Consider the following 15487-nt stretch of genomic DNA (forward strand, 5'->3'; position numbering starts at 1 on the left):
CCAAGCTGGAGGTAATATGTAGAGGCAAGCCATCACTTTCACAGAAAAACTACATAAAACTAAACAGATTACTCAAAACAAGAAGTAGTTTTAAAGACAATGAAGAATTGTTTTCCATGCAAAGAGAACAAGATGACCTAAAATTCCATAGAGGGAAAAGCCTTTCCTTGGTGAGCTGATATTGCTAGTCATTTTCTCTCCTCGTGGTACTTGCAGAGTTTGAACAGGAACTGATCATAACTGGACTTGCCAGAGGCAGAGAAACTCTACCAAGAGAAAGAAAAACCAACAGAGTCTATAACAGCTATATAGGTTAGTATGAAGAGTCTCAGATAAGTGACCAGTTTTCTGCATAGGACGTTTACTAAGTGCTGGAGAAGCTGGGGAGATGGACTAGAAAGGTGACTTGAAATCAACCACAGTCTTACAATGCTTAAGAGGTAAAGTCATACCAGAGGGAGGGGCCTACAACAAACACACAATGGATCTCATCCTTGAGACACTGCACTCACTAGAGTGAACTGAATTTACCTAAAAACTCAGCCCAGGACTTCCCTGGTGGTGCAGTGGTTAGGAATCCGCCTGCCAATACAGGGGACACGGGTTCGATCCCTGGTCCGGGAAGATCACACATGCCACGGAGCAATCAAGCCCGTGTGGCACAACTACTGAGCCTGCACTCTAGAGCCCGCAAGCCACAACTACTGAGCCCATGTGCCACAACAACTGAAACCCGCGCACCTAGAGCCCGTGCTCCGCAACAAGAGAAGCCACCGCAATGAGAAGCCCGCGCACTGCAATGAAGAGTAGCCCCCACTCGCCACAACTAGAAAAAGCCCGTGCACAGCAACGAAGACCCAATGCAGCCAAAAATAAACAAATACATTTATTTAAAAAAAAAACACAACAAAAAACTCAGCCCAGCCCACCCAGCTCAATCCCTGGTTAGATGGAGGTGCTCAGGCCCTTGACATATCTAAGACAGCAAAAGGCAAAAATAACACTGACTTTAGTCTCTGCAGGTTTTTTTTTTTTTTGCGGTACACGAGCCTCTCACTGCTGTGGCCTCTCCCGTTGCGGAGCACAGGCTCCGGACACGCAGGCTCAGCGGCCATGGCTCACGGGCCCAGCCGCTCTGCGGCATGTGGGATCCTCCCGGACCGGGGCACAAACCCGCGTCCTCTGCATCGGCAGGCGGACTCTCAACCACCGTGCCACCAGGGAAGCCCTCTGCAGGTCATTTATTCACAGTGTCCAGCAATCAATCAAAAAATCCTGCTTTCCCAAGAGGCTGGGAGAGAAAATAGGAGTATGACTGAAGAAGGCACGGTATACAGTAGTCTACAGTCACCTTATATTTCAGTACTGCTAGTCTTGGGAAATCTCTCATCCCTTGATCCCTCCCTTTAATTTCATGTCCCCAGAAGTGTAGATTCCTGTTAAAGTCTTTTAACATTTCTAAAACTGCAAAAATAATTTTCAGACATCAAAGACTCCCCTAGGAACCCAGAGCCCCCTTTTTACCAAAGAGCTCAAAATCATCATAATCATCTCATTCTTTTCACTCATTCAACAAATATTTCATTTCTATCTATGTCAAGATCTGTACAAGGTATTTGACCATACAAATAAGAGCAGTCCTTTTTCAAGTCTTCAAGAATTCTGCATTTTTTAAGAGAAAAAGCATGCGAAGATCAACATGATTTTTGAGATAAAAGAATAAAGAGGGCTTCCCTGGTGGTGCAGTGGTTGAGAGTCCGCCTGCCGATGCACGGGACACGGGTTCGTGCCCTGGTCTGGGAAGATCCCACATGCCGCAGAGCAGCTAGGCCCATGAGCCATGGCCGCTGAGCCTGTGCGTCCAGAGCCTGTGCTCCGCAACGGGAGAGGCCACAGTGAGAGGCCCGCATACGGCAACAAAAAAACAAACAAAAAAAAGAATAAAGAAACTATTTTAAGGGATACTGTCTAAAGGGATTTATATATAAATGCAGAGGACGAAAAATGCACACAAAGTGAGAAGCATTTCTATTACAAGCAATTCTCAAGTTGTCTCACTTTTCTTCTTCACATTACTAATGACAAAACCAAAGAAAATTTAAGCTATTTGTCCAGTCACAAGAAAGTTAGATTCAAAGTCAGGACGAGAATCCAAGTCTCTACATTTTCCATGTGTTACCATTTCTTAGTCATATTCCTAAGATTTTCTATGAATCAAATTTTCTTTTAATTATTTCAGAGATAATACAACTTAATCTGATTGTTTTAAAATTATCAGTGGCTTAAAATTAGAATTTAACTTTAAACTCAACCTTCGTGCTCATTTTTGCTATTTCATATAATTAGCTATTTTTGCTACTCATATTATCAGCTATACATGGATTGAGATAAATGGTTATATGAGTTTCGTTTCCCCTGCTAAAAAAATGTCTGTTTTTAGGAAACCAGAATTAACACTAATTAACTTAGCTGCCCTGGAAATAACCTGCTTCCTTTGCCTACATACAAAGTCACAATTGTACGGGAGGCGATAAAGATATTATCCTTTAGCATGAACAGCAGAGGTCTCCAACAGATACTTCTATCACAGTCTTCTGTCCATTTTAACACTGGGTTGTCTTTTCCTGTTTTGGCCGTGCTGCATGGCGGCTTGTGGGACCTTAGTTCCCTGACCAGGCATTGAACTGAGGCCATGGAAGTGAAAGTGCCAAGTCCTAACCACTGGATCGCCAGGGAACTTCCTTGGGTTGTCTTTTTATTGTTGAGTTATAAGAGTGCTTGATACATTCTAGGTAACAAGTCTCTTATCTGCTATATGATTTTCAAATATTTTCTCATTCTGTGGATTGTCATTTCACTTTCTTCATGGTGTCCTTTGAAATACAAGCTTGTAATTTTGATCTAGTACAATTTACCTACTTTTTCTTTGGTTGCTTATACTTTTGGAGTCATAGCCAAAAAACCACTGCCTGATCAAAGTCTATAAAGGTTTATACCTATGTTTTTTCCTAAGAATTTTATAGCTGTAACTCTTATATTTAGGTCTTTGGTCCATTTCGAGTAATTTTTCTGTACGTGGTATAAGGCAGTGACCCAAGCTAGTCCTTTTACATGTGGACGTCCAGTTCCCCCCACACCATTTTTTTTAAAATGGTCATTTTTCCCCCCCTTGAATTATCTACTCTTGTAAAAAAAAAAAATCAACTGACCATAAATGTAAGGGTTTATTTCTGGACTCTCAATTATATTCCACTGATCTCCAACTTTGTTCTTCTTTTTCAAGACTTGGTCTATTCTGGGTCCCTTACATTTTCATATGAATTTTATGATCAGCTTGTAAATATCACCAAAAAAACCAGCTGGGATTTCAATGAGTTGCACTGAATTTGTAGATTAATCTTAATATTAAGTCTTTCAATCCCTGAACATCGGATGTCTTTGCATTTATTTAAATCTTTTTTGATTTCTGTCAAAATGTTTTGTAGTTTTCAGTGTACAAGTCTTGCACTTTTTCTGTTGCATTTTTTCTAATCATTTAATTCTTTTTGATGCTATTGTGTGCAAAAGTTGTGCTTTGATGACATTAGGGTCACTCTATATGCTAAGGTCATAAACATTTTCTTTTATATGCTATAGCTTTATATTTTTTGATGTTCACATATGAATATCTAACAACCTAGGACTGATTTTTACAGAGTGGTGTGAAGTTGGAATCTATTTTTTTTCCATACTACTTGTCTCAGCACCACTTAATAAAAAGGCAATCCATTCCCCACTGATTTGAAATGTCACCACCCTTATCTATCAAATTCCATATTCATAGTGTACTCTTTCAGGGTTTTCTATTCTGCTCCATTTATATACTATCTGATCAAAATCTACTGCCTAAATAACTGTAGTTTTATGGCATGTCTTATTATCTAATAAAGATGACTACTCCCATCTAATTTTTCTTCAAAACTGCCTTGGCTCTTCTTGGCCCTTTGCTTTTGCACATGCATTTTAGAATCAATTTGTCAAGGAAGAATAAGACAGAGGGAGGGAGAAAAAGAGAAGAGAAAAACACTTGGAGGGTAGGATTTTAACTGGAACTGCATTGTCTTAAAGATCAATTTGAGGAAACTGACACTTGTAACACATTTTCACCTGTGAATTTTAGGAACCCAAGCTGACTCTGTGTAACATTATATTTTGAGATAGTGGGTTTTATTCATTTAAAGATACGGTTTGGGGCTTCCCTGGTGGCGCAGTGGTTGAGAGTCCGCCTGCCAATGCAGGGGACGCGGGTTCGTGCCCCGGTCCGGGAAGATCCCACATGCCGCGGAGCGGCTGGGCCCGTGAGCCACGGCCGCTGAGCCTGCGCGTCCGGAGCCTGTGCTCCGCAACGGGAGAGGCCACAACAGTGAGAGGCCCACATACCACAAAAAAATAATAATAATAAATAAATAAATAAAATAAAAAATAAAAAAAAAGATACGGTTTGGATCACTTAAGTGGTGGTTCACTGCATTTTAGAAATCAGAAAAAAAATTTTAATCTTTAAACTTCCTTTATTTTACAAAATGATATTCTGATTTTATACACATGTGCGCACACACACACACAAACACACACATCTTCTGAGTGAGCAATCTCATTTCTAGGCATTTATCCTAACAAAAAAACCCAGAAGTGTTAAGAGAAGTACAAAGGGCTCATATATCAGAAATACTGAGAAAAGTCTAAACATTATGCATGAGGATTGGTTAAATAAATTACGCTATGCATCTGTACTATGGAATTTATGCACCCTTTAAAAGAATGATGTTTGTGGGGGAGGGGCTATATAGGGGTAAGGAGAAAAAGGGTTATTATGGGATTACATGAAATCATGTGTGTGAAACTTTTTTCTTTTTTTGGCCATGCTGCACAGTTTGCAGGATCTTAGTTCCCGGACCAAAAATTAAACCCGCGCCCTCAGCAGCGAAAGCACAGAGTCTTAGCCATTGGACTGTCAGGGAATTCCCCTGTGTGAAACTTTTGAAAATTGTAAAGCACTGTAGAATTTACAGAATCTTTCATTCAACTAAAATAAAGAAAATACATTGTAGGGACTTCCCTGGTGGTCCAGTGGTTTAAAATCCGCCTTCAAGTGCAGGGGAAGCGGGTTCAATCCCTGGTCGGGGAACTAAGATCCCACATGCCGCAGGGCAACTAAGCCCATGCCACAACTACTGAGCTTGCATGCTGCAACTAGAGAGCCCGCACACTCTGGAGCCGGTGCACCACAACTGGAGAGAAGCCTGTGCTGCAACAAAGGATCCCGCATGCTGCAACGAAGACCCAACAAAGCCAAATAAATAGGTAAATGTTTTTAAAAATACATTGTAAAAAAATGATGTTTGTCTCTACTGACTGATGATAGATTATATTCATGATACTAAGAGAAAAAAACCGTAAGATAGATGTAGTACGATCTCTTTTATGTAAAATTGTAACCCACTCCCTCTCACATTTTTATATATATATATATATACACACACACACACACACGCACATACACACATTTATATGTATATATATATACACACACACACACACACACACACACACACATATATAAATACATGGCAGGATATATACCAAAATGTTACAGTATTTATCTCCAGGTTATAGAATTTCAGGAGATAAAGCTGACCCTTGAACAATGCTGCAGTTAATCTCAGTATAATTTATAGTTGGCCCTCCATATCCAAGGTTCCTCCACATCCACGGATCCAACCAACCACAGACTGTGCAGTACTGTAGTATTTACTACTGAATAATATCTGCATAAAAGTGAACTGGTGCAGTTTAGACCTGAGTTGTTCAAGGGTCAACTGAATTTATTTTCTTCATAATTTAAGAAATATTTCATATTTCTTCATTTATTTCATATTTCTTCCTATTTTCTTCCTATTTTAATTTCTTAATTTATTTTCTTTAAACATTAACATATTTAATGTTCTGCAAGTATGGTATTTTTCCAACTCCTATATTTTCATATAAAATAGTATGTAAAGTATGTTGACTTTACAAGAGAAACACTACATCTGTTCATTTTAAATCTTATTGAAAATATGCAAAATTTCAAGAAATACTTGTTTTTAAAACGAAAAAATTTAGAACTTTCAAGTATATAAACTATTGTAAAGAGTGTAACACAGGTGCTAGTCTACTTAAGGGCAAACTCTCCCCACTGAAATTTTTTTTTTTTTTTTTTTTGCGGTATGCGGGCTTCTCACTGTTGTGGCCTCTCCCATTGCGGAGCACAGGCTCAGCGGCCATGGCTCACAGGCCTAGCTGCTCCGCGGCATGTGGGATCTTCCCGGACTGGGGCACAAACCCGTGTCCCTTGCATCGGCAGGTGGACTCTCAACCACTGCGCCACCAAGGAAGCCCTCCCCACTGAAATTTTAAATCCCCACGAGAGAGGGTTGTTGGGTTCATTTTGGCATAGGTGCCTACTGCTGTGCCAGTCAGTTATGACCCAGGAAATCGGTCATATTGCACAGATGTGACCACCGGGGACCCACCCCTGGTATAAGGGAGTATTCCCAGAGAAGGGAGACTGATGCAAACTGGGTTGCCTTTCCAGTTCATGTCAGCTACAAAGCCAGAGAGGAGGGCACGGTGTTACAGGCCTAGTACATGTTAGAGGTGGAACAGAGCTCAGAAGAAGATGCGGAATTTGTGGCAGAACTGCACTGGTACGCCAATCTCCTATTACATCCGTCTGTCATACCTTGATGCTTATCTAGAGATAGCGAAGTGCTACAGAGCTGTGAGTGGCAAGTGAAAATAATAACTCCTGTGCAGAACATCACTGCCCAGAGTGCACAGGATGACACTGACTGAAATCCTGCAGTGCATATATACTTGGAGGTCTGCATTTTTGAGTTTTCAGTAGGAATATGGTAATGTCAAAATACAGGTTTGTTTCACAGCTGGCTCTGGAAGCACTCCTTAGTCCATTCCATACAAGATACTTACCCACAAAAATTCGGGAACTTATCCTGATTGCAAGAAAAAATGTGGACTCCCTACTTTTCAAAATTTGCCTGCCAAGAAAAAGAGGACACTTCTGGAAATATATATGTTCAGAGTGTGGCACAGCTTGTGTGACGGGCATAAAGCTCCAAACTATTTTCTCTAGTATGGGTAGTAGGCAGTAGTGAGAGGCTAGTATATTTTCAGTAAAATTCCAAGAAAAGATCAGCCTCTATAATCAACTCTCAAGAGATGAAATCTATTGTCATCCCTAGTATCTAATTTAAATTCCTCAAAAATCACCAGTAAGTTCTGAATTGCCAAATCCAGTGACATGATAGAGTAAGACAAAGAATACAACCCAGGCTCTATTAACTTCCTAACTGGGTCAGTTATTTAAATGATTTGGAATTCAGTCTTATTTGTAAAATGGAGATAATATTCACCTACCAAGGGCCCTGTGAAGATCAGATAGGTTAAAGGGTTGGGAGAGGCCCTGGCCACAGTAAATGATACCTGTTACCATTATTATTCTTGGTTTCTGACCACCAAGATGTTACTTACACTGCTTAAAGAAACACCCTCGGGCTTCCCTGGTGGCGTAGCGGTTAAGAATCTGCCTGCCATTGCAAGGGATACAGGTTCGAGTCCTGGTCTGGGAAGACCCCACATACCGCGGAGCAACTAAGCCTGTGAGCCACAACTACTGAGTCTGCACTCTACAGCCCATGAGCCACAACTACTGAGCCTGTGTGCCACAACTACTGTGCACAGCAATGAAGACCCAACACAGCCAAAAATAAATAATAATTAAATACATAATTTCTCTTTAAAAAAAAAAAAGAAACACTCTCCGTTTCCTTGGGCTTTCACACACCACTTGCCAACACTTCTGTTCTTTCTCAACCAACCTTCTGCAGCAGTGGTGTGTTTGTGCTTGCCTTCTCGCAATAACACTGATTCCCCAATATTACATCCTTAGTGCCTCCTCTTCTTGCTTAATGCCCTCTTCTATCTACTTTACCAATTCCCATGGCTTTAACTACCACCCATTCATTCCTTCAACTAAGATTTCCTGAGTTCCTATTACATACCAGGCACAATTCAAAGAGTAAAACCTCAGATGTTTGCTGAAGGGGCTGACTTATTAGGCAGCAAGAGGCTTATTTAGAATAATTCAAAACCACCACATTTGACAGGTCAGTACTTCATCTGTACAGTAGTTTCTAAAGCTTTCCAAGTCATAAAAATTGTTGAATATTTTCCCCGACCTCAATATGTATTATTTGGAGTAAGGCTGGATCACACCCATAGTCTCAGTATAACTGCATATTTCACTGTACTTAGAAATTATCAGAAAGCTGGGACTTCCCTGGTGGTCCATTGGTTAAGAATCTGCCTTCCAATGCAGGGGATGCAGGTTCGATCCCTGGTCGGGGAACTAAGATCCCACACGCAGTGGGGCAACTAAACCCGCACACCGCAACTACTGAGCCTGCACACCACAACTAGAGAGAAGCCCCTGTGCCGCCAACGAAGAGCCCTTGCGCAGCAATGAAAGATCCCGCGTGCTGCAACTAAGACCTGGTGTGGCCAAATAAATAAATAATTTAAAAAATAATAATAATAAATAAAAATGAGCCACCAACACAGGTGTTATCTCAATCCTTTAGGGTCTTACAGTATACATGTATTTTTTCTACAATCAGAAGCAAAAATTATTTTAAAACAAAAGGAAAAATTGCCACCTTAACCTTCATAATGGGTCTTGAAGGTAGTCTTAAAGACAACAAATGTTAAGCTAAATTTTCTGAGCTTAAATCAGTCAAGAGCAAAAGGCTTACTTGCTTAATGGGTTTAATGGGTCACAAATTACAAATTATATTATAGAAGCCTTCTTAGAAGCTATTCAGAAGGCAACTGGCTTTTGAGGCCACAAACCATGTATTTAATCAAATAAGGCACACCCACTCAGAATGCAAACACAGCCTCTACCCATCCTCTCAATTGCCTATTCTGCCAATAAACACTGCTTCTTTCTTTCAAAAATGGAATCTGATTGAATCTCAACCAATTAACTACTCGTTCAGAACACTATGAAGTTTCTGGGGCACCTAGTCCAACCTTAAAAAGTGAGCAAGTCTGCATTCCCTGGATATCCAAGTTCTAAAATACTATATTAAGAATACAGTGGTTTATATATTAAACACGGGTCTCATTTCCCAAGAATTTTTATTAAGGAGAATTCCTGAGTACCTCAAATGACTCTGGAATCTTTCACATCCAACTAGTAAGACTTGAAATGTTCTTCCCCTTGGAACAAAAAGCATTTGAAACAAAAATCTAGTCCCACGAGTTGTAAACAGTTAACAACATTATTTTTGCAAAGCTTTGAGGTCTTTGGATGTCTCATCAGGCCCTGAAAAACTTGAACAGGTATACTGGCCATTCTAGTTACTCCTCCAGTTCCTCTGTCATAACTAACTTCTCCTTTTCCCAGGTAATGTTTCCTCTCAGTGGAAACAAAAGCCTAGTAGCTACTTAGTAAACCACCTCTCATTAGTTATTCATTTGCCTTCTTCTAAGTATAAGAAGCAAAACCAGCACTTTGTTCTTTCTACTTTTCTTATCATTTAAATAAGAACATAACTTGTGCCCCAATTCCTCCTTAAGAATCTTATTTATTCTGGCAGCTAGAAGGCTATCATCCTTCTAATATCTCATTAAAACTATTCCTAAAGGGAAGAATCTTAGGTCCAAACTCTCTCCAAGGCAGATAATTTTTTTTCTTCCATATTTGTTAGCTAATTAAGGAAGGTTAAATGTGTGAACAAATCTCAAAAGTTCTTTTTTTTTTTTTTTTTTTTTTTTTTTTGCGGTACGCGGGCCTCTCACTGCTGTGGCCTCTCCCGTTGCGGGGCACAGGCTCCGGACGCGCAGGCTCAGCGGCCATGGCTCACGGGCCCAGGCGCTCCGCGGCATGTGGGATCTTCCCGGACCGGGGCACGAACCCGTGTCCCCTGCATCGGCAGGCGGACTCTCAACCACTGCGCCACCAGGGAAGCCCTCAAAAGTTCTTTAAAGAAATGGAAGGCCAAAAGAAAGTAATGTTAACAAGTGGCTTTAAAAGTAGAAACCAACTGTATTATATTTCAGGTGGAATCAAAATATGGCATTTATTTAATCAAATGTTAAATCCACAGTAATAAACTCTTGGTAATTAAGATCACTGAATACTCCAAATCGCTGCTGAGAAAATTTCCTGCAAAGCCTCTAGAGGTCTTTAAAAATAGGATAGAATCCTCTACCAAGATTAGCTTTAATAAAGTCCTACAAATAGAAAAGGGAATGAATTACATAAACCCCTAAAGGTTCCTTCTAGCTCTAATTCTGCCAAAGCTTCCAATTCTCCTTCTAAGTTTCCTTAATACTAACTGCCACCTGTTACCTCAAGAAAGGCTGACCCGCTTCTCTCACTCCTCTGAATGGCAGGGAGGAAAAATTACCATTTCTCTTCCTTGTGAAAACTCTATCTACCGTCATCATTAAAAAACAGTAATGTCTACACCCATAAGCATGGCTACCGTAAAGAAAAAACCTAATTCTCCTGCGATGTCTCTCCTTTACTCTCACACTACCTTGCCACTAACACTTCTGACCAGATGTTTGGGGGGTGGGGGGTACACACCACTAAGCAATACTGTGACATCAGCTGGGTGTCCTACATTGTTTTTTCCTTTTTTAAAAAATTGAAGTATATAGTTAATTTACAACGTGGTGTTAGTTTCAAGTGTAGGTGTCCTACAATTTAACTTACTTCGATCGCTATCTACCTGGAGATAGCGGCAGATCCCACAGGTAAGGGCTCAGTTCCACAAGACTGTCTCCACCTCAACTTCAGATGCCAATCTCAAGTCCAGGTTGTCACCTGTGCTTCTGACCAACCAGAGGTTCCTGGGACTCTCTCTTCGTAGAGCAGCTCACAGAACTCAGAAAAATTGTTTACTTACTGTTTACCAGTTTATTATAAAGGATCCAGATGAACACCCAGATGGAAGAGATATGTAGGGCAGGGAAAGTGGGGAGGGTCACGGAGCTTCCAGCTGTGCCACTCTCCCAGCATCTCCACATTGTCAGCAGCCCAGAAGCTCTCTAAACCCAGTACTTTGGGGACTTTTATGGAGGCTTCATCATGCAGGCATGATTGATCATTAACTCCATTTCCAGCCTCTCTCCCCTCTCTGGAGAACTGGGAGGTTGGGCTGAGAAATCCAAGCTTCTATTCATGGCTTGGTCTTTCTGGTGACCCCACCCAGGAGCCCACCAAGAGTCAGCTCATTAGAACTAAAGATGTTTCTATTGTCTAGGAAATGTCAAGGGATGTAGGAGCTCTGTGTCAGAAACTGGAGGTCAAAGACGAAACATTAGGACAAAAGACGCTCTTAGTGCTCTTATCACTTAGGAAACTACACAGGTTTTAGGAGCTCTAGGCCAGCAGCAGAGGAAGTTATATACATATATTTTTTGTCCCTATAATCTCACAGCTACTATCAAAAAAAAAAAAAAGAAAAGAACAATTGTTGGTGAGACTGTAGAGAAACTGGAACCCTTGTGCACTACTGATGGAAATGTAAAATGGTACAGCCACTGTGTAAACAGTACGGTGTTACCTCAAAAAATTAAAAATACAATTACCACATGACCCAGCAGTTCCACTGCTAGGTATATACCCCAAAGAATTCATGGTCTAAGAGATATCTGTACATCCATGTTGATAGTGTCATTATTCACAACAACTGAAACAGGGAAGCAACCTAAGTGTACACTGGCACATGAATGGCTAAGCAAAATGTGATATATACATACAATGGAATATTATTCAGCCTTAAAAAGGAGGTAAATTCTGATACATGCTACAACATGCATGAACCATGAGGATGTTATGCTAAAGGAAATAAAGTCAGTCACAAAAAGACAAGTACTTTTACTTATATGAGGTACTTACGGTAGTCAAATTCCTAGAGACAGAAAGCAGGACGGTAGTTGCCAGGGACTGGGAGGAGGGGAGAATGCAGAGATACTGTTTAACGGGTACAGTTTCAGTTTTACACGATGAAAAGAGTTATGGAGATGGATGGTGTTGACGGCTGCACGACATTATGAATGTATTTAATTCCACTGAATTGTACACTTAAAAATGGTTAAGATGGGGCTTCCCTGGTGGCGCAGTGGTTGAGAGTCCGCCTGACGATGCAGGGGACGCGGGTTCGTGCCCCGGTCCGGGAAGATCCCACATGCCGCGGAGCGGCTGGGCCCGTGGGCCGTGGGCGCTGAGCCTGCCCGTCCAGAGCCTGTGCTTTCTACCACAGGAGCTATTTACTCAAACTCTAAACCCAAATCCAACAAAGAGGCAAGCATATAGACTCCTGAGAGGGTAGAGGGATCTTAGAAGTTTCTAACTTCTCTTCTGTTCGTTAAAAGCCAAATGGTGGTATACGTGAGGAAATGAACTTATAGCCTGGGTTTAAAAACCCTGTTACAGGGCTTCCCTGGTGGCACAGTGGTTAAGAATCTGCCTGCCAGTGCAGGGGACATGGGTCCGAGAAGATCCCACATGCCACAGAGCAACTAAGCCCATGCGCCACAACTACTGAGCCTGCGCTCTAGAGCCCGCAAGCCACAACTACTGAAGCCCGCCCACCTAGAGCCGGTGCTCCACAAGAGAAGCCACGGCAATAAGAAGCCCGCGCACGGTAACAAAGAGTAGCCCCTGCTCGCCACAACTAGAGAAGTCTTGTGTGCAGCAACTAGAGAAATCTTGTGTGCGGCAACCAAGACCCAACGCAGCCAAAAATAAATAAGTTTATTAAAAAAAAAAAAACCCTGTTACACTCTATTTTAGAAAAGGCAAGACACATGCCTGTGCACTTGACATCTTATGTGTATTTTTACGGCGTAATTGGCAATATTTCCCCCAGAAACTGGGGGAAAATACACAGGGCTTGGAGCACTAGCACATCACTTTAATCGAAACAAAAACAACTTTAAAAAATATTTTAAAGATACTCTTGCTCTCATGAAGTTTCTTTTGCTTAAGGAAAAAGAAACGGGGGAAAAAAACACCCCACAGACAATAGTCCTCTTATTAGTGTAAAAGCTACATACCTAAAGTCTTTGTTTTTAAAAGACTCCTGAGAAATTGTTTTCTAGAAGGGATACTGCACCCCTAAACATTCTTTAGGGCATTCCACCAGACCATTCTTCCAAATGCCACCCTTGTGGCTTGAGTGAATTTTTTCACTAAAATACATTAGAAAAAGTCAGGGAGATTTTCCAGTTATACAGATTTTTAAATTTCATGTTAGCAACTTGATATTTCTTCATCTTATCAGTCAGCAATCTCTAAAGAAATGTCACGCCCACCAATGCTAAACTGTTCAGGATTATGGGAGGGAGAAATCTGATTTACTAACTCAGAACATAAGTGTGTTAAATGAAAAGAGCACTTAAACACAAAGCACCTCTATCGTGTGGACACCTTGCTCTTGATTTCCTTCTCCCTCTTAAAAATCATAACGCACTCACTGGCCTGCAATGTATTTTCTAACTCCCACCATGAGGTTTCCCTTTTACAATTTATACAACAATTTTGTCTTATTAGCCATTTACACTGCTGGGAAAACAACTTCTTCCATGGCTTACAATGAGCTGATTCTTATCACTTCCTGTCTCACACAATTATTTCTTCAAAAATGAAAACAAATTTTTTGAATCTGTATATTATGTTGCCTTACACCTTAGAACTTCAGGGGAGGTCAAGTCTCTTTTATGTATTTCCCCCCAACTCTTGTGGTCTTAATATCTCAACCTGACCCGGAGAAACGCTTTACTTTCTGTCTCACACCAAACAGTAACAGGCCTGTCTCTCCTATCTACTGACTGGGGGAGAAGGCTGCCAGATATTTATGGTAATGCCAAATTACAACAGTCACATTTCCTGCCGTGGGGAACGGACTATTCATGAAAAAAAAAAAAAAGGATTTCCTTAATTTCTTAAAGAGATTTATAAGTACCAAAGTCAACTGCAGACATCTCAACACTCTCTTCCACCAACACTGACCTTGCATCTTTTTAACCAGCTCATCGTTAAAAACACATTTCAGCATAATAGCTGTCAGTCCAGAGAACGTGAAGCTTGATAATAATTACTGCCTTGAATTCAGAACTTTTCAAAATATTTCAGAACTGCCTGGACTGGGTTGGTGATTCAGCCTTGGTGAATTAGTACACTCATCACATGTCACCACCAGGCTAAACCATCCCCTTGTGAGATAGCACTCTTGCTCAAGGGGTCAGCAGGACCACCTAACTCAACCTGGAGCCCGAGATGGGGGTCTCACCTCGGGCCAAGACCGTAACGCTTTTTAGGCTCTGGACCGGGTTCACTGCCAGACTTGTGGTCCAAGGCCTTACTTGTAGACGGGGGTAGGTACGTGGTAGGAAAAGACTGGGTGTGTTTCCGCCTGGTACCACCTCCTAACTTGCTTTGCCTCCTGAGGATCCTAAATGTGGTTTTCCCTGGAGGGCTTCAGAGCTCTAGGAGGAAGCAACCACCCGAAGGCCACAGGAGGGAGGCTCGGGGGAATCCTCCTGGGGTCCGAGGGGGCACTCCCTGCCTCCCCTGGGGGGCAGACCCCACTTCTGGCGGGATCGGGTAGAGGAAATAGAGCCCAACCTCCGGGGGGAGGTGAGGAAGACCTCAGGCGCGGAGAGACTGGGGAGCCCCAGCGCCGCCCTTGAGCCTTCCGGCCCGGGGCAGGCCCAGTCAGTGCCCGGACACTGCCACCAGCACACCTGAGCCGCGCCCGGCCCCGTGGACAGTCACCGCGACCCCGCCCGGCCCCGCCGCCTCTCTGCAAGGGCGCCAGCCCGCGGGGTCCCGGCCCACCGCCCCAGCCCGGCCCGGCCGCCTGGTCCCACAGTACCTGGCCGGCAGCGGCTGCGGCAGTAGCGGCGCTGATCCTCACGTACCCGTTGCGCACCTCCCCGTTCGCCACGCAGTCTTTCGCCCGCACCGGGCGACGGCAGCAGCACCCTCCGGGCTCCGTCCGCATCGTCCCGGCAGCACTAGTCACAAGGCAGGATCCGTAAGCGGCGGCCGAGGCGTCAGCTGCTCCAAGACCCCCTCCGCACCCCTCCAACCTCCCCGAAACCGGAAATGGCTGCACGCCGCCGCCAATTCCCTGCCGGGCCGTCACATGGGGGCGGGACCCACTCCCCCACGAAGCAGCGGATCGCCGTAGGCTGGGCCCGGGAGCTGGAGACAAGGCGGGGCGCGCAGGAGTGTCGTGAGCCTGAGGACTGCTGACCAATCTGGAGGAGGAGGAGGCGGACCCCAGGCTCCTACCTGTCCAATGACGGGATGGAATAAAACGGCCCGCGGGGGTCAAGGGGGTTTTCTGAAGCGACCTTTGGACCT

At 42.9% G+C, this 15487-nt stretch overlaps 1 protein-coding gene across 6 annotated transcripts in view; it reads right to left on the minus strand.

The window, feature by feature from the left end:
• Positions 1-15231, minus strand: part of SPTLC2 (serine palmitoyltransferase long chain base subunit 2) — a 110673-nt gene extending 95442 nt beyond the window's left edge. For 3 of the 6 annotated variants that reach the window (XM_032621932.1, XM_032621930.1, XM_032621931.1), the window contains exon 1: positions 14994-15229. In XM_032621932.1, coding sequence (XP_032477823.1) covers positions 14994-15122 — 129 coding nt within the window. In that variant the 5' untranslated portion in view covers positions 15123-15229. Of the gene's footprint in view, positions 1-14993 lie in introns of all 6 variants that reach the window. The other 3 variants (XM_032621926.1, XM_032621929.1, XM_032621928.1) reach the window with 3 other exon arrangements.
• Positions 15232-15487: the final 256 nt, after the last annotated feature.

This window comes from Phocoena sinus, chromosome 2 (genome assembly GCF_008692025.1).
Source record: "Phocoena sinus isolate mPhoSin1 chromosome 2, mPhoSin1.pri, whole genome shotgun sequence".
In the NCBI taxonomy this organism is placed as follows: domain Eukaryota; kingdom Metazoa; phylum Chordata; class Mammalia; order Artiodactyla; family Phocoenidae; genus Phocoena; species Phocoena sinus.